Source organism: Oryza glaberrima, chromosome 4, assembly GCF_000147395.1.
Source record: "Oryza glaberrima chromosome 4, OglaRS2, whole genome shotgun sequence".
Lineage (NCBI taxonomy): Eukaryota > Viridiplantae > Streptophyta > Magnoliopsida > Poales > Poaceae > Oryza > Oryza glaberrima.
In genome coordinates this window covers 17,564,062-17,582,175 of record NC_068329.1, presented here as the reverse complement: position 1 = coordinate 17,582,175, position 18,114 = coordinate 17,564,062, and the positions used below count along the sequence as shown (strand labels likewise).

The 18,114-nt window shown below is 45.4% G+C and overlaps 2 protein-coding genes across 2 annotated transcripts; both read right to left on the bottom strand.

The window, feature by feature from the left end:
• Window positions 1–320: 320 nt before the first annotated feature.
• LOC127770518 (glucan endo-1,3-beta-glucosidase 14-like) lies at window positions 321–5,055 on the bottom strand. The gene is made up of 4 exons (XM_052296260.1): window positions 4,603–5,055; window positions 1,331–2,367; window positions 802–943; window positions 321–547 (listed from the first exon to the last, which is right to left on the bottom strand). Exons 1-3 carry the CDS (start codon window positions 4,688–4,690, stop codon window positions 887–889), a joined length of 1,182 nt encoding a protein of 393 aa, XP_052152220.1. The 5' UTR covers window positions 4,691–5,055; the 3' UTR covers window positions 321–547; window positions 802–886.
• A 3,711-nt stretch (window positions 5,056–8,766) lies between these two features.
• Window positions 8,767–12,363, bottom strand: LOC127769655 (uncharacterized). The gene is made up of 2 exons (XM_052295265.1): window positions 12,165–12,363; window positions 8,767–9,402 (listed from the first exon to the last, which is right to left on the bottom strand). The coding sequence occupies exon 2, from the start codon at window positions 9,375–9,377 to the stop codon at window positions 8,919–8,921; it is 459 nt and encodes a 152-aa protein (XP_052151225.1). The 5' UTR covers window positions 9,378–9,402; window positions 12,165–12,363; the 3' UTR covers window positions 8,767–8,918.
• Between the last annotated feature and the right edge of the window lie 5,751 nt (window positions 12,364–18,114).

The following is an 18,114-nucleotide window of genomic DNA, read 5'->3' as shown; positions in this document are numbered from 1 at the left end:
ATTATATTAGGACCTAACAATATGGGTGTATTCATTGGTTTCTTATTGATATGTGTGGGATAATAAGTAAAAATGTTGAAACATAGGGGGGGTATTAATTAGGTTACAATTTTGCAACTTTTATAATCACACATGTACTACTGTACTATACACACACCTGTCTGCACGAGTACTACGCCCTGAAACTCTCAGATCAAAATTATTACACATCGAAAAGGGCCACATAATATGTACAATACTACAAATATCTCTCTGAACTTATGTACCGATGATTGTCCCACTGATATATACAATATACAGTTTGCATAAACAAATCAAAATGTATCAATAAGAAATTAATCAACAAGAATTGTATCAAACCAAGGTCGTATATTACAGATCTGGACTTGTATCATCTCGAAGCTTTCGTTAGTTTCTACTTCTACATCACTATCTGTGCCAAATTTAGCCCCTAAATGCTAGTATCAAATAAAAATAAAAAGACACTAAATGCATGGGCGATCCTATCGTTCTGAAATCTGAATGATCTTGTGCTCCCGAAGCATCCCTGGAGTAATGTAATATTAGGTTAATCTTTGAGCATACTAGTATGTGGCATGAGCATATAGGTGATTAATTCCTACTAATATGGCAAACTACTATAGTATCAGAATTTACTAGATCTTCCAAATTTGAAGAATTTTCTCTATTTCTTAATCCAAAACAAGCTATTTTACTACATGAAGAATCCACTACATAGATAAATTCACTCAAAAAAAAACTACATAGATAAAAATGCTGGTTGTCTTCCAACTATCTTACCTTGCTTTCTTCTATGGGAATCTTCAGCAGCAAGAGATGCTGCACCTTTACTCTACTTTACTGAACTGGACAAAAGTATATACTCTCAGGATAAGATGAGAGTGATCGATGCAATGGCGATGAGAGCTAACAATGAAACCGCCTGCCAAGGACAAATGTCACGGTCGTTAGTCGTTACTAGTCAGGTCTCTTGTAAATTAGAGATGCAAAAGGAGGATGTACTATCTCTGATGTTTCATTTGCACATTCATAGAACGGACACTTCACGCTTTCGCGGCAAAACTAAAGCAGATGCGTCAAAGTCATCAATTACTTTCGACACCGATTTAGTGGGGAGTTCTATTCCTGCTTAGGCCATGTGATTAGCTAGTTGCCAAACGTTTGATAAAGTATTATATGAAAGCAGCACGGTCACCTGATCTAAATTCTTTTATCTATATGATGCGTGACATGCAGCAGAAAGTTCGTAACAGTTTTGCAGATTTTGAAGGAGAAAAAAACGATCGAATTCACAGTTCACACCGCCTACCTTTCGCGCGCTTTTCGATTCGTCCATCGGCGGGAGATACCCGCGCAGGCCGACGTCGTAGACCGGCGTGCCGTCGGGGTAGAACAGCCCGTAGTTCCGCTCGGATGCCGGCCCCGGCTTGAGGTTCTCGTTGAACAGCGCAAAGACGTAGACGTCGATGGGCGACGACGGCCTCAGCGGCGTCCCCTGCTTCATCTCGATCCTCCGCAGGAGGTTGCCGATGTAGATCCCGGCGTACTCCGGCGTCGCGCCGGCCTCGTCGGGGTCGCCCCTGGACGGCCACCCGGTCTCGGAGATCTTCACGTCGACGTCGGTGTGGCCCAGCGCCTGCATCGCGGCGTACACCGAGTCGATCTGGGCGTACAGCATGTTGTCGTAGTTGAGCTTCGTGTTTGGGTCGGTCACGCCGGCGTTGGGCTGGAAGAGGACGTACTCCAGCGGCACGCTGCCCGGGTCGGCCTTGTAGGCGAAGTACGGGTAGCAGTTGATCAGGAACGGGGACCCCGCCATGGACAGGAAGTTGAGCAGCGGCTGGATGTACGGCACGGCGTCGGGCCGGAACGCGCCGGCGGAGGGAGGGTAGGAGCTGCCCATGATGTCCAGGGAGTGCGCCGTCGTGACGTTCACCTGGCCCTGCAGCCCGAGCGCGACGACGGCGTTGTACACGGACTGCATCGCCGGCAGGAGGTTAGCCTTGAGCGCGGTGTCGTTGCCCTTGAACACCTCGTTCCCGACGGTGATGCAGGTGATGCGCGCGCTCGGGAGGTAGGGGCGGACGTGCTGCTGCACCCACGCCTGCGCCGCCGCCGGGTCCACCATCGCCGACACGTTCTCGTTGCCGATGCCGACGACGAACTCCACGCCCGTGTCGAGGAACGCGCTCAGGACGTTCTGGTCGGCGTCGTAGAGCTTCACCTTGCTGATCTGCATCGACCGGAGGAGACCCGAGACCCTGGTCGGAGAAGGGAGGTTGTCCGCGATCTGCCCGTAGTTGATCCCGATTGACATGCCTTGAGCTGATGCCGCTAGCACTTGATCTGCAATTGTTACAGATCAGATCAAAATCAATATGTTTTCTATATTAACCTAAGATGCGTGATTGTACTACTCTAGTCACAGAAAACATACGAGTTAATGCCAACGTGAAGGTCTGAATGAATGAAAATCATATGAATAATAAGTTGGGCATAAGAAATTTTTTCATAATATTATACTTCGTAAAGTTTTTCTAGATAGATAACTAACAACACAAAACAAATGGTAAAAATGCATATTGAAAAGTAAAAGAACAATATTTTTATGACAATGGACAATGCATTTTGTTGAGAGGGTAAAAGAGGAAAACAACTTTGTGTAAACCCTTTCACTTTCCAGGAGGCTTTTGACATTAGTGTTCAGTTTTCACCACAAATGGACTGTTTGCCCTAAAACAGTTTCGCTATATATAGACATAACTTCATGACTTGGTTTTGATCATCTGATCAGAAAGAAGACAACATACATCATGTGGTCCACAAATGACCCAAATTGCACCAGAACAGATCATTGGTGAAGGAATCTAGGAGATTTGAAAAGTAACTAAAGTTACGAGAAATCTTAGCTGCACCTCTGATCAATGGTACACAATTCTAGTTAATTACTTAATTACATGATCTGATGAGAAGTCTGGTCCACATGTGAGCATGTGATTCGGGTGTCCCACCAAGAATCAAGTCAATAAAAAAACAACTTACGTTATCAAACACCTTTCAGAGTTCCAGGGTAGAGGATCATGATTTATAAAATTTCTCTTCCTATGGCCACAAGTGATCAAAAAGTTCATCAGATTTAGCTGGCAACTGCGAGTTAAGCAAACCACTGTCGCAGACAAGCTTTACGGAGAAAGTCATCACAGCTCAGAACCAGATCAGATGCACGTCAAATTGAGGCGAAAAGGTGACAAATAGACTCGTTTCTTAGGCAAATAAGCTAAAAGGCTCGGATTTAGTATTGGGATTTGGGGTGATGCCATCTTAGTGGGTAGCCTGCCTTACGCCATGGAGCACAAGGGGGACCATGTAATCTCACTGGATATGCGTTAAAAATTTAGGTAAGATTATATCAGCAAGGGCATCTAATAACCACCATTCACAATAGCTTGCAATGTGAATTGCAATATTGTTCGATTTTGCTATATATTTGTCGACAAATTTTCTCCCAAAAATTTGACAGATGTAATTACAGTACAATCGTAGTGTAATTACACTGTAACTTGCATGTAATTACACTGTAACTATAGTGTAACTTGTATGTAACTTTCAAAAATCTCTCTGTAATATGTTATTTCGGTAAAATGGAGGTTGTGGGAACAAATCCTTATACATATGTGTGTGCCGTGATTTTTTTTCTTCCTCAGCAAAACAAATCTTGTAATAGATATAATGATTCAAAATTACATGAAATTTACGTACAAGTTACACTGTAGTTACATGCAAGTTACAGTGTAATTACATATAAGTTACAGTGTAATTACACTACGATTGTATTACAATTACATCTGTCAAATTTTTAGGAGAAAATTTGTCGGCCAAATGTATAGGTGGTCCCATATTATTTTGGGAAAAATAATTAGTATAGCCTAATGAAGTATTCCTTATTGAGGCAAAATACATAAATATATTTATACCATTAATAAAAAAAAAGAACTTTCAGAAGTCAGAACAGAATTAAATATGCACTGAACTAATGGAAAGGCAGTATCAATCATAATTTCCATTAAAAAATAAGCGATGTGAAGAAATGGAAAATGGAACAAAAAATAATTCCGTGCAAATAATTTATGCTTAAACAGACACAGAGATTGTCTGAGACACCAGTTAGCTACGAAGGTCAAACTCAAACGGTCAGGGAGCTTCATGCAAAGGATCATATGTATGTACAGCTAGTTCAACCAGTAACATTAACCTTCATTCTGAGTTCAGACATGCTGTAAGCTCAGAGTTCCTTTATATTCAAAACCATTTCACAACAGGCTTAGAGTTTCTTTAGTTTGATCATTTCTTCTATATCCTGTCAGCAATATAAGTTTCACGGTCTGAGCCTACGCTGACAGCTTATGTCGTAATTTAATAGATACTATTATTCAACAGTTCAGGCGCACCTCAGTAAATACCCCGAGATGCTAAATTGATTGGTAAACTGTATACTGTAACATGTAAATTCAGACTTGCAGTTCAGGGAGGAGTGAAATGTGAAAATGAGGAATCCGATTCCCAGATTGCACCAGAGCTCACCTGTGAGGATGACTGCGAGGACGAGGAGGAAGAGGCGGGTCGACGGCTGCGGCGGCGACCCAGTTCCCGGTTGCTCCCCTGCCGCCATGGATCACTCGGCTGTGGTTGAAGCTCGAAGTCAAACTGCTCTTATCTCCCCCTTTCTCTCTCGCGCGCGTGCTCGTGTTGTGTGGTAAAGACGAGTGTGTGTCCCGCGGTAGAATGTTTGTGGTGGTAGCAGCGCGCGGATCGGCGATTCGGCGGAGGTGGGGCGTTTTTATGCAGCGCGGGTGGGGGGTGGCGAGCCGCGGGTGTTTGCTCGGCTAGTCACAGCTCAGCTAGCGCCGGACCGCGTCGCGCGTTGCGTGCGCGTGCCGTGGAGAGCGAGAGCGACGCAGCGGCAAGGCAGGAAAGCACGAGGAGCTTGTCTTGGAATTTGGATGGATCGGGGAGTGACTGAAACGGAAGCAGAGGCGCTGTGCTCCCCCGCTCTTATATAGTAGTAGCAACGGCTCGCCCCGATGCGTGCCGCGCCGGATGCCGCCACCGACCATCGGGTGCCTGGGCTGTATCTGGTAACGTACTTACGTGTATGTCGCTACTACCAGCTCAGCTCGCAGAAGCAGTTCCGTGCACCCCCGGCCCTGGGATGCCCTTTCCGGGTGGCGGTTGCGGACGGTGACGCGCGCGCCGGGCGGCTGCTGCGATCGAAACTTCCGCCCGCGGCACGAAACCTCCCCGCGCATTTCAGCGAAAATCGGACGGACTTATTACGGGCGAGTGGGGCGACACGACGACACGCGACGACTGGAAAGGGAAATCCAGGCGTTTTTTCCAGCGGCCAAGCCAAGATGTTCCCGCACGGTTTCGCCCAAAATGGAACGAGGTTTCCACTCGACTACCTGTAACAAACCGACGAAAATACGGCGCGCGCCGGCCCGGCCGCGAGGTTCCCGAATTCCGATTGGTTTCCGCCGTGGCGCGGCGGCCGCCACGCGGGGCGTGGCGGGGCAGAGGCGTCGGTGCGCGGTGATGGGGCGGTGGCGATCGACGCGGCCCGGTGTGGCCGCGTGGTGACGCCGTTCCGAGTCGGCGGCACGTGGATCCTGGGCCCCGGGACTACTGTGTGCGTCGTCAGACTCGCATACGGTTGGTGTGGCCCCCACGAGGGTCCGGCTCCCTTCACTCCTCGTCTCCGTGCCTTCTCTAGCCCTACCGTTGCCACTGGCTGCCAAGTTAGCCTGCACACTTTTTTTTTTAATGGTACCAATAGGAGAGTGTGTATTTTCATTGTATATAGCGGGAAAAAAAAACAATCCCTATAGATAAAGAAAATGCGAAAGCCAAAATCTGTTTACTATACAAGGTGCGGGATAAGATCGCGCAATCGCTTAGCGCCCGCTAACGCCCAAGTGCTAGCTTCTCCTTTTATTTTTGCGATGAGATACAATGTTATGGTCTCCTTGTGCTCGAAGATTCGCCCGTTATGCGCCTTCCATATTTCCTAAACAACGAGGAGGATCAGGGTGCACAGCCCCTTCTTGGGATGCCAGTTGAAGTGGCTAACGTTTCCAACCAATCTTTGACCGTCTAAGTCGTCTCCCAATGCCGGGAATTGAGCTGATGGTATCCCACCCAATCCACTACAAGGCTTTAAATTATTTTGGTATATCGACATTTCGTGATGAGGTGTAAGGCCGTTTCATCCTCTCCCCAACAGGGGGGCACTGCCCATTGTTCTGCCATCCCCTGTTTGTAAGCCGGTAAGAGATCCATACTCTGTTATGAATGATGAGCCAGGCATGAAGTTTACATTTCCCAGGCGCCCATGCTCTCCAAATCAACAGGTCAAAGGTCGTGTCGGGTGCACCACTGCATGTGCTTTGTAAGCTGACGAAGCCGAGTACTGCTCGTGGGTTATGAACTTCCATGTGATTTGGTCCGGTTCAAATTCATCCAGTTGCACGCCACAGACTGCGATCTATAGTGCCACGGGCTATTCAATAAGGGTCACTGTGATTTGCAGGTTTATCTCCAAGGTCAAATCTCCGACTCAGGCATCGTTTTCCTTTTCTTGGCGCAGCGACTTTCTCCTTTTCTAGGAGGTTGCATAGACTATGGGCATGGGTCTTTGACCCTGCGTCCTTTGATCCATGCATGGTCCTAGAAGCGCACCGTGTTTCTATCCCCGACTGCGATTCTTGTGGAAGCCGTGAACAGCCTGCACACATTTGCTACTAGGGGTAGGCAGAAAAAGACCGAGACCGAGAAATTCGGTCCTAGGCAGTGAAAGACCGAATTTTGTTCGGTCAATTCGGTTAGTCTCCTCGGTTAACCGAAAGACCGAATTAACAAAAAAAAAAAAATCTAAATGCAACCTACAATCCACTATGTTCAGTAGGATTAAATTCTAATTTTTACATCCCTACTTTTTCTAGGCATGCAATCTAATAAGAATATTTTCTTATAAGTGCTTACGAATTTTTTTTTATGATTTTTGTGTTGAAATTTTTCATTCTTTCTTTGCATATATGAAAATGTTGTTGAATTTCGGTCAGGACCGAGACCGAGACCGAATTTATCGATCCTGATATTTTTGCGTTGAAATTCGGTCTACACTTTTCAAAGACTGAAAAGATCAAAAGAAATCAGACCGAATGTCCACCCCTATTTGCTACGACAATATTGCCACGTCTACTGAGCATACAGCCCAGTCAGCGAAGCTTTATGCGAGCGACAAGTACAAAGTTCGGAACTCACTCGTAATTCATAAAATAACTTTAGGGAGATGTTACTCCTGATGATTAGAAAACGAGGATCACAGGAAATTACAGTCCAGCACGACTTCAAACGCTACGAAGACGAATTCCTGGAACGTACGTGCACACAGCACGTACACTTCGCTCATGTGGCTGGCTGATCCAAGGATATCGAGCTCTGCCGGAGCATTACTCGGCCGGACCTGGAGGGAGGAACGAGAAGATCCGAGAGCAAAATCGTTTATGATGGTATTAGAGCGAGCATCTTCTATCTGATTGTCGCATATTATAAGCCTATCTAAATGATATCATTCTAGCAAAGCCAGTTTTTTCGATGGCATATGTGCAAATTTAAGCCAGTTTTTTTCGATGGCATATGTGCAAATTTCTTCTCACTTGGCGCTACTCAGGCTAAAGTTGTTGCATGTAAAGCAAATTTTATCGGTCTGCTTTACAATGACATATTTCCGGTCATGCAGGACCAAACCTCGAACTACCTGAGCGTGATGTTCGGAGCTTTATGCAAGCATGACTCGGATCAATCTTGTGATTCATGTCAATAATTTAATATGCTATACATTCGAATCATCGATGTACCCTTTTCATTGGGAACCATTACGCTAGCTACAAACCGTCTTTCAGCCAGTTCATCGTCTTTTGTTTCATCGGCTTTTGTTTGCCCCCATCACCCTGGACGGACAGGTCATCCTTCACCTAACGCCGACCGAATATCCTGTGCAGATACACTCAAATCAGTTCGATGCATTCATGTACACGCTGGCACCCTCCATTTGTAGGCATTGCGCTGCTTTTTCCCCATTGCACCTACACCAAAACCCACCGGAGCCCCATTCTGAAACTTCAGTCTCATCAGCCACCAACACGTACCAGCCAGGATCAGAACAAGTTCAGAGTTCAGAAAAAAGAGCGAATCCCCATTCCGCCGGCAATCCTTCATTCTGTCGAGATCGAGAGAGCTTTCCAGTTTCCATGGTGGTAATGTGGTATACTTGGTTCAAGTGGCATAGCTTTCAGTTCACGTCGTGCAGCAACCAAAACCATCCAAATAATTGCGCTCTCTACCGGTGGCCTTTCGGTGATGCGACACCTGCTGCTGCAAAACATGCAAGACCAATCCAATTCGATAGTATTTGTTAATTTCCATAACATATGGCTGAAAATGGCAAGGACATATTCAAGTGTACCACATTTGCATTATTCTGTACAATCAGTATATATTGCGTGGATTATTTCGCTTTCAATATATACTGAAATATTCCTGAAAGCTTCATCCCTTTTTGATTCTTTCTCATGGACGCCGCGAGAACGGCGGCGAGAACTGAAACCGATTGCTGCATAATGCAGCATCCCCGGCCATCGACTTCACGACAGGCTTGACAGATTCCGAGATATCCATTGAGAACAATGCAGAGACAAGAACGTACACTTAACTCAATCCAAGTGGAAGATGACGATAAATTCTGGCTAGTTTCAACGGCAAGTGCATGTGCAAACCACAGTGTCAAGATTGCATCGAAAGTGATGGATCAAATCATCAAGTGCAACGCAGCTAGCTAACTAATACAGGTCTGCCTCCTTGTGCGTCTGGATGACGCTGTTGGCGGTCGGGTACGCGACGCAGGTGAGCACGTAGCCGGCGCCGACCTGGGCGTCGTCGAGGAACGACTGGTCCGACTGGTCGACGCCGCCCTCGACGACCTTGCCGGCGCAGGTGGAGCACGCGCCGGCGCGGCACGAGTAGGGCAGGTCGACGCCGGCTTCCTCGGCCGCGTCCAGGATGTAGGTGTCCTCCGGCACCTTGATCACGCTCTCCTGCCCCTCCGGCCCGATGAGCTTCACCGTGTAGACGGCGGCGGCGGCGCGGATCAAGTCGCCGCGGGCTCTTGACGAGCTCAGGTGGAGCGTCGTTCGCCTCGTGCCGTCGTTCGGCGAACGCGTCGTCGGCAGGCGCAGGGTGTCGCGTGGCTTGGCGCTGAGGTTGCAGAGAATTGGTGTGGTGACGGTAGTTGTTGCCATCTCTCGAAGTCTGGGTATTCGAGATCTGAAAAATAATGGTAATCAGAAGCAAGAGAGGAGATGCCAATAAGGAAGGGTGTAGCTATATTTATGACGCCATATTTTTTATTAAAAAATAGTTGGCATGTATTTATATTGTAAGTCCCTAATTACATATGTAATTTTAATGTATTTACAATGTAAGTCTCAAAATTACATATGTAAGTACTAAATTTACATATGTAAATTCGAAAATTACATACTAATTACATATGTAAGTGGGGTGTAAATGAGGTGTAACTACTGTGTAAGTGGCTGAAAAAAAATCGAGTAGCATATAGCACCATATTTCTAGCAACTCCGTAAATAATTGCATTCAGTAGATCAGCTGGCAGACGATTAATATGAACCTTCTACTAATAAATAATTTCTTGTCTCAGGATGTACAGAACTGAACTCTGAACGCCCATATTCCAACGTAATTTCTTCTTTCAACCAACATTTTTTCACGTTTCAGTTGGAAGACAAACATTTGGCAGAGCAGAAAAAAAGAAGGCAGAGCATCATAGTAGGAAAGCACTGAAAAGAATTTGACAAGCCAATGGTCAAGGAAGAAACTGAAACCTTCTGGGAAGCAAATACTAATTTTTGAAAGGAACAAAAAAAATTTTGAAAGGAAGGAAGCAAATACTCCCTCCGTTAAAAAGGTCACAATGGTCACAGTGGAGATCTTGCTTTACTTTTTAAAAATAATTTCAATGGTCACAATGCTTAAAAAGGTGTAAAGTTCTTGTACTGTCGAACAAGACAAATTGTGTTCACTGAATAGCTATTGGATGCCCAAGCTACCGTGTTCTTATTTCTGGATAAAGAGTACTTCTGAAAGCAAGGATTAACACCCAACTTTGGTTTTCCAACAATCTTAGCAGGAAATATACAGAGAAATGTCTCTTGATGAGATATCTAATCTTGTCACATTCATCGCTAGCAAATCCATATACATAAACTCTTCCCTGGATCTTTCTCACTAGTACTAAATTCAAACAGAGTATTAGAAGTTATGAATAACAGTTGTAACATTAGAAGCTGGATGCACAGCTACATTTTCTCGAATTGCAATAATTTTAATTTTTCAAGGAAAAAAAATTATCAGCTCTTTGAGGAAGTGTTGCTGTGCAAGCCATTGTTAGAAACAAACTTGAACTGCAGATAATGGTATTACAGTCAACTACCTGATGCAGAAATAAAACTAATTTAATCCAAACCAACTGCCATTCGGATATATTTGGATATGGATTGGATCAAAGGTGCATGACGCGTCACGTATCAAGTTGAAGTTGGTAGTAATGAACAGTCTGTTCCATTTCCGTGGGAAGCTCTACGTGGTTCATTGTCATCCCCACTTACATCCACTTTAATACATTCTAATAATACCAAGCTTTTAGAAACTTACTAGCTAGCAGTATAAAGATAGCGATGAAAAAAAAATCCTTTGCCACAAGTACTTGCAATAAGGGTGTGGATGGCAACTTTGGGACTTTCACAAGCAAACGTTAAGTATTTGCAGCATTTCTCCATATTACTATGTAAAGATATTTTACAGTTCTTAATAAGGAGATGCCAATGCAAATTTTGGTACCACAAAATGGCAGTGTAGCACTAAAAACTACAGCAGCTTCGGATTCCCTCTAAATGTTTTTTTTATAAAAAAAATCGGATACCCTCTAAGGCCCTCTTTGTTTAGGCTTATAAGCCAAAAAGTCTAAATCTAAATAAACAAGTAGCTTTTTCGTTTGGCTTTTTTAAAGCCATAAACCACTCTAACACTATTAAGCCAAAAGTTACGTTGGGGAAACTTTTTTGGCTTATATGAGGTAGATGTATAACTCTAGCACTAAACTTAGAACATTAAATCCACTGACTTATAAATCATATAAGCCAATAAGCTGACTTAAAAGTCTAAACCAATAACCCTAAACCTAAACAAAGAGGGCCTAAGTGATTTGATATTGTTATAAGTGAACCCCGAAATGATCACTACCATATTAGCAAGTTCGACACAACTGATTGTCCAAGTGCTTGTCTGCAGATTTGCCGTGTTTGACAGATGGCATGCCGAGTGAATGGAGTATATGTGGAGCAATTCAGGGCAAGCTGAAGAACTACAATGCAGTAACCCCCTTTAATTAAGATACTGAAAGAACTGCATGCATGGTTTTTTTTTTCTTTTTTCAGATTTGGACACCTACAGAAGAACGAAACTGGAGCTACGAGGGCCACCCGTATGAATCATATGGAGAAGAGCATACATGAGGCTACCTAATCTATAGGCTTCAGTTGGTTACTAAACTTACAAGTTCGACCCAACTGGTCTTACTCCACATTTGCGATGTTCAACAGATGTCATGACCAGTTCAGAATGAAATGATTATACATTTACACAGATAACTCCCTTCAAAAAACAGTTTCACAGTCTCACAGACAAACAACTGCACTGTATATAGTATCCCCCTCTAGGGTCCAGGCTGCTAGAAGATCTGCATACATTGTCTAAATTACTCAGATTTGGATGCAAGTCATGCAACCAGAGCCTTTTGCTCTCACCACAGGAAGCAGCGCATTCGTCCAAAAGGAGAAAAGAACGGAAGCAGAAACGGAAACAGAAATCGAGACTACCCGCAAGAAGCTAGCGTGAAGTACACAAGAGAATTAATTAAAACTACGTAATGCTGCGCGGGATCGCTTTCACGTCACCAAGGCGCCGCACGCGGTGATCAACCCGGGGAAGGGAGCGCGCGCGAGACTGACCTTGCAGCAGCAGCAGATTATCCGCCCCGGTGCTGGAACCCAATCCGAAGCTGGCCGAGGCGGCGACGGCGACTCGGCGAGGAGAGTGGAGCGAGAGTACTGGACTACTGGGAGCAGGAGCGGTGACGGACTCACGGGTGGTTGTGTTTCGGATTAGAGTGAGAGACAGAGAGAGAGACGGCATGCACAGTTGCACAGCGATGCAGAGGGTTCGGTCTTGAACCGTGGCTCACTAGCTACCTCGCTAACTGCCACAGTGTCCAGCGGAGGTGGCAGGCACGAGGCAGGCAGGCAAAGGACGCATGCGACGGTGACGGCTACGGGGAGGCCAGCGTGAGTGCGTGAGAGCAAGGCAAAGCCACCCTGTGGGCGGGGGTGGTTGGGCCCATTGTATGGGGGAGGAAAATGTGGGCTGGTCTGACACTGCAGCAGCAAGACGGGCCACTGGGCCACGGGCGAGCGGCTATTGGGCAGCAGCATCGGCGCGTGCAGCCGTCCAGGGCCTTCAGGGACCAGACATCGAAATGGCGGTATACTTTATAGGAATAAGTCCATTTAACCTCCCTCATCTCTTGTGCTTGTGTGAATAACATCCCTCAACCGAAAAACCGGGTATAACGCCTCCTTCTTCTCTGAAAACCAGAGCAAATCACCTCCCTCGGCGGTTTTGGAGGCGGTTTTGTCCTACGTGGCACTTACGTGGCGGGTTGACTTCCATGTGGCATCGACGTGGCGCTTACGTGGCACTAAAATAAAAACAAATGTAAATGGGACCCACATGTCAGTGAGTAAAACAATAAAAACATATTATTGGGCCCACATGTCAGTTGCCTGCGCCGCCGTCGGAGGCTAGGCCAAAGACAATCCCCACCGTCGCCGACAACTTCTGCAGCCTGCTCAAGTCCGGCGAGACCCTCATTCGCTTCGCCTTCCTCGGCAACTCCGGCCACCCGCCTCCGCCTCGGCCGCAGCCGCGGCAGCACCCACACCACCACAACCACCCGGGGTGTACGCCTCATGAGCTCGAACTCTCGATCAACAACCATGGTGATTACCTGCTTCTTCACTGAGACGCTCGCGTTGCAGGCTGAGATCATCAAGCGGCTGCAGCGGGAGAAGTTCGTCGACATGATCAAGCACATGGACGGGCACGAGCAGATCTACCGTCTCGTCGCGCTGTACACGAGCAGCGCCAAAGTGTTCCACCTGCCGGAGCTCCCCGTCCGGGTGAAGGTCGCGCTCGACGCGGCCGGCGCGCTGCTCCTCGTCGACGGCGACGAGCTCGAGCAGGCGAGGGATAGGCTCGTCAAGGCCAGGAACACGACGGGCCTCAGCTCCAGGTTCGTCTTCGAGTCGAGCACCCGTGGCGGCAAGGACACCGTCACCGCGGAGCTCGCCACCGGGCTCGGGGTGGCGGCGGTAGGGAGCAGCGGCGGTGGCGGTGGGGACGGCGGTAGGGAGCGGCGGAGCAGTGGCGACGGTAAGGCGGAGAAGGCGGCGGCGACGGAAGACGTCGGGCTTGCCACCGCCACCCACCGCTACAGACTTTCCGCCGACGAGCGCCGCTGCCGCTCAGCCTTTCCGCCGACAAGCGAGCAAGCTCGAGCTTGCTGGCCGACCCACGCCTAGGGAGCAGCGTCTCCTCCTCGAATCCACGCCACCTCTCTCGACCGACCGAGCGCGTCTCCATCCTCCGAGCTCCGCTCCCTTCTCCGCCCCGACGACCGGCCGCCGTCTTCGTTGTGGGGACCTTGCCGCTACCCAGGAGCGCCGTCGCCGCCGGCCACCGCGCGCCTCTCCCCGTCAGCCGCCACCGACGCCGAGCTCCTCCCCGCCAGTCTACTCCCCGTCCGTCGCTAGCGAGCGCCGCTGCCACCAACGAGAGCCACCGCCGGCCGCCGCGCGCCTCTGGTTCTCCCCGCCAGTCGCCGGAATACACCTCTATATTAGGAGCAGATATTCCGCCACCGCCGCCGCTCCCTACCGCCGCCGACGCTGCTCCAGCCAAGGTTCAGAGAAAAGGCCGAGGGAGAGAGAGAGATAAGGGAGAGAGAGGGGGAGGAGGAAGAAGGGAAGGAGAGTTTGCACTGACATGTGGGTCCCACTACGTTGAGTCAGCTCGTCAACCGGGTCAACAACGCCACGTCGGACGAAACCGCCAGCCAAACCACCGAGGGAGGTAATTTGCTCTGGTTTTCAGAGAAGGAGGAGGCGTTATACCCGGTTTTCCAGTTGAGGGGTGTTATTCACGCAAGCGCAAGAGATGAGGGAGGCAAAATGGACTTATTCCTACTTTATACAAGGAAAAAAACTATACAACATTTATTTTTTAATATCAGCTAGTTCGATTGGTTTAGTCACTAATTCAGTTTGCTTCGAGCATTTATCCGCTGAGAAATATCTCACACTTGTTTGGGTGACGATCTCTGAGTCAAAGTCAAGAGTACATATTACCTTTTCTTTCTTTTTTTTTTTTTTGCTTGGAACGACATTTAATAATATAGTTTTTAACAAAATATATTTCTTCTCCTTTGCAGGTTATCTTTTTATCATACATTGACTTTGGTCTTGGGCTATCATCCATAAGCCTAATTTGTAGGGGTTTACTACTGCGACTAATTTGCATTTAAAGTAGGTGGCCAGAGAGATTTTCTACCTCGTACACGGATGGCGATCTAGTCTTCGAATAGAGATCCTTGATCAAGTTATAATTTAGTTTTCTTCCGTGGGTATCTGTATGTAGGCAGTGTGAACTATCACGATACAAAAGTCGAGTGTCCTTAGAACCAGTGGTGTGGATGATGAAAGAAAATATAGGTATGGCCATGAACTTAATATAAACATAAGCGATAAAACTCTAAGCAAACGGCAAGGTTCAACGTGATCCCATAGTAGGCCGGGCAGTAATAGAACGTGACGCCTATTCACTAATACATGTGATATGCTTAGGCATCGGGTTGCCATCAATGCCAATACACCCATCCGTTGTATGCCTCTTACATTCAGTAATAGAAATCCCTAGCCAAGTTAGCACCAAGCATATACATGGGCATTAGATTTACTAGCTAGTTTAAGCAAGTCTCGATCCATACAGGTTACAGGAGATTGAACAGAACTCACACAAGCTGCATAGTGAGACATGAGATCTAGTCGAGTTGGCTCGACTAGATCACTCGGCGACTTGGCTCCTGTAGGCTCCGGCTTCCTAGACTGTGGTGGATGTGTTCCGTGTATGTTGATTCCCCCCTCTACTCCTAGGGGGCCTTGTATTTATACCCATAGATGTCCCCTTGTCCAAGTAGAACTAGGGAAACTAATATGGATACAATCCGGATAGTCCTTGTCGTTTCCATATAGAACTCTATTCATCTTTACTTATGCGGAACTCTTCCTATATCCGAAAGTTGTTTCCGTATAAGATATGGTATATGGTGGGTCCTGCCGAGATTTAGTCAACTAATATCAGGTATATGGTATCCATAACTCTGACACATAGAGAAGTTTTTCCTTTAAGTGAAACTGTCTAGGGAGAACACAAAATTTCATCTAGTATGAATATGACTAGAGATATCCAAAGAAGCTGCTTTAAAAAACAAATATATGAGAAATATAGCGAGTATTATCGAGTAGGGATTTAAAAAACTATGAAAAAGGACGACTACCCTGTTTCAGTTTCACATCCTGAAACAATATGAAGTAGTGCACAAATAAAAAATAATTACTCGACATAAACTAATACTACTAGTAATAAATATACAAATAAATATATAAGTACTATATACATGTAGTTTTAATAGTTAAGTATATATGTCCCTACCATTCACCCCCTCTCTGGTAGACTTGGTTACTTGTGTTCGATCCTACAAGTGGTATCAGAGCCTGGCTAGGTTAACATCTTTGGCCCCATGGACACAGTGTGTGAAGGCCTGATGGACCGTGGGTGCCTGCGGGGCCCGTATACCTGATGGACCATGGGCCGGTGGGGCCCAGATACGATGAAGGGGCGGTGAAGGGCTGAGGGACACCAATGTGTGAAGGGGGAGATTGTTGAATAGTCTTACATTGGTTGTGGAAGGGCAAAAGACCTAAGATATAAATAGGGGAGTCCCTCACCTCAATGGCTAGCTTTTGGGGTGGGAAAGACCCTTTTAGATCCTACATATATGTAGTCGTTATGATGTCCGAGGTGGTTCTCTGTGTGTAAAGAGTTTATTGTGGCCGGTTTGTTAAACTACATATGCATGCAAGTATAGGATTAATTTCACAGGCTGCAGTGGTTTGATAAACACCCGTATAAATGATATCATTTTTCTACCAGCGCACGATTCATTCTTATATGTATATTAGCAAATATATGAATATTTTGCTATACAGAGTTTGATTGCACATACTTCAGAACACAACAAGTACTATGTTTACTTACTGGAGTAATACATTAGTTGCAACGAAGTATAGTTTAAATCAGTTACAGTGTATAAGATTAAGACATGCAACCACTTTCAACCACAGCAGTTTCATGTAACATATGTAAGTGTTGGACTATATAGCTGTAGCTAGCTAATTCAACTAGTTATTACTACTGCTGTATTACTAATTAATTTTATGACTGTATACTACTCCTCTCTTTTTTCCTTTCTTTTTTATGACACGTTAGTTAGTTCAAAAATATATCAAAACATTTCAAAATGGAGGTATTATATTATAAACTACTCTACAGCTAGTTATGGTATATATGTTACCAACTGTTCTTTCAATATGCAGGATTGTTCATGATTCTAGTAAGAACAGGCATTCCCAGGATTATTGAATTGAAGAGGGTTGCTAATAATATGAGGATATATTTCTCCTCGCTTTCTGAAAGAAGTACAGCATGTAGGCCAAAGGACTTTCGTGGTACACCATAGTCCACGATCATTTTTATTTGACCATGGATATGCATATCTTCTGACTTCTAGAAGGTAATTCCACTTGTGTATCAGGCAAAAATGAGATACTCTTGTATTAATTGTTTGAAGAAAATTGCATTAATACAAAACCACAGTACACGTGTAGTTATGAAGATATTCTTTTGAATATACCTCTGAATTTCATAACGCTTCTTCATAACTTACGCAAAGATCAAAAAGGAGGCAATGACTTGAACCATATATAGCGAAAGGACTGTGTAGCATAGTGCTTTAGAGTGCTCTTTTTTTTTTTTCCTTTTATACCTATATAGGGTTTCACTTGTGCAGTTCTTATCTGTCATATTCAATACAATTGGCATAATCTCAGTGTCAGTTTGTTAAAAAAAGAATTATTATGTACAAGCGTGCTTTCCAAGTTGATAAACGATGTGATTTTCAATTTTTTTAAAATATTTTTAATCAATTTATAAGTTTTTAAATATTTAATTCACTTCTATGTACTCTCCAATAATAGTTATAAATTCATCTTCATCAATTATCTGTCACCTATAAAGACCATAATATATAGTAACTAGATACATATCGACGCTGATGATTTAAGTTTTGACCTCAGTACGTACGCGTACATGCTAGATGATCACGTCTTCAATGATAACAAGCAATTGCTCATGAGAATACTAGTAGCACGTTATCAACAAGTAAAGACGCAAAGCTGAACAAATATTTTTCCTCTAGCGAAGAACAAACGAAAGAATGACAGGAAACCACGTCATTAGTTGTTGAAAAGGTTCGCCGCCAGGAAATAATTAGCAAACGCAATGAATTCTTAGATGGCGATCTAAACCTGCCCGATCGATCGCACGTACGATACCCACATTAATTTCACATGATATTTTCCTAAGCAAACAATCTAAATCAATTGATTAAAGCATGTATATATAATTATTCCAGCGAAAGCTTAAACTAGCTACATGTGATGATATGATATGTATGCTAGCTAGCTAGCCATAATTAACGCTAGAAAGGATGATCAAAATATATCA

Coding starts and splice junctions, on each gene's coding strand:
- LOC127770518 (XM_052296260.1), bottom strand. CDS start 4,690: ATGGCGGCAGGGGAGCAACCGGGAACTGGGTCGCCGCCGCAGCCGTCG. Junction 2,368..4,602: donor CCTCGCAGTCATCCTCACAG/GTGAGCTCTGGT, acceptor TAACAATTGCAG/ATCAAGTGCTAGCGGCATCA. Junction 944..1,330: donor AATCGAAAAGCGCGCGAAAG/GTAGGCGGTGTG, acceptor TGTCCTTGGCAG/GCGGTTTCATTGTTAGCTCT.
- LOC127769655 (XM_052295265.1), bottom strand. CDS start 9,377: ATGGCAACAACTACCGTCACCACACCAATTCTCTGCAACCTCAGCGCC.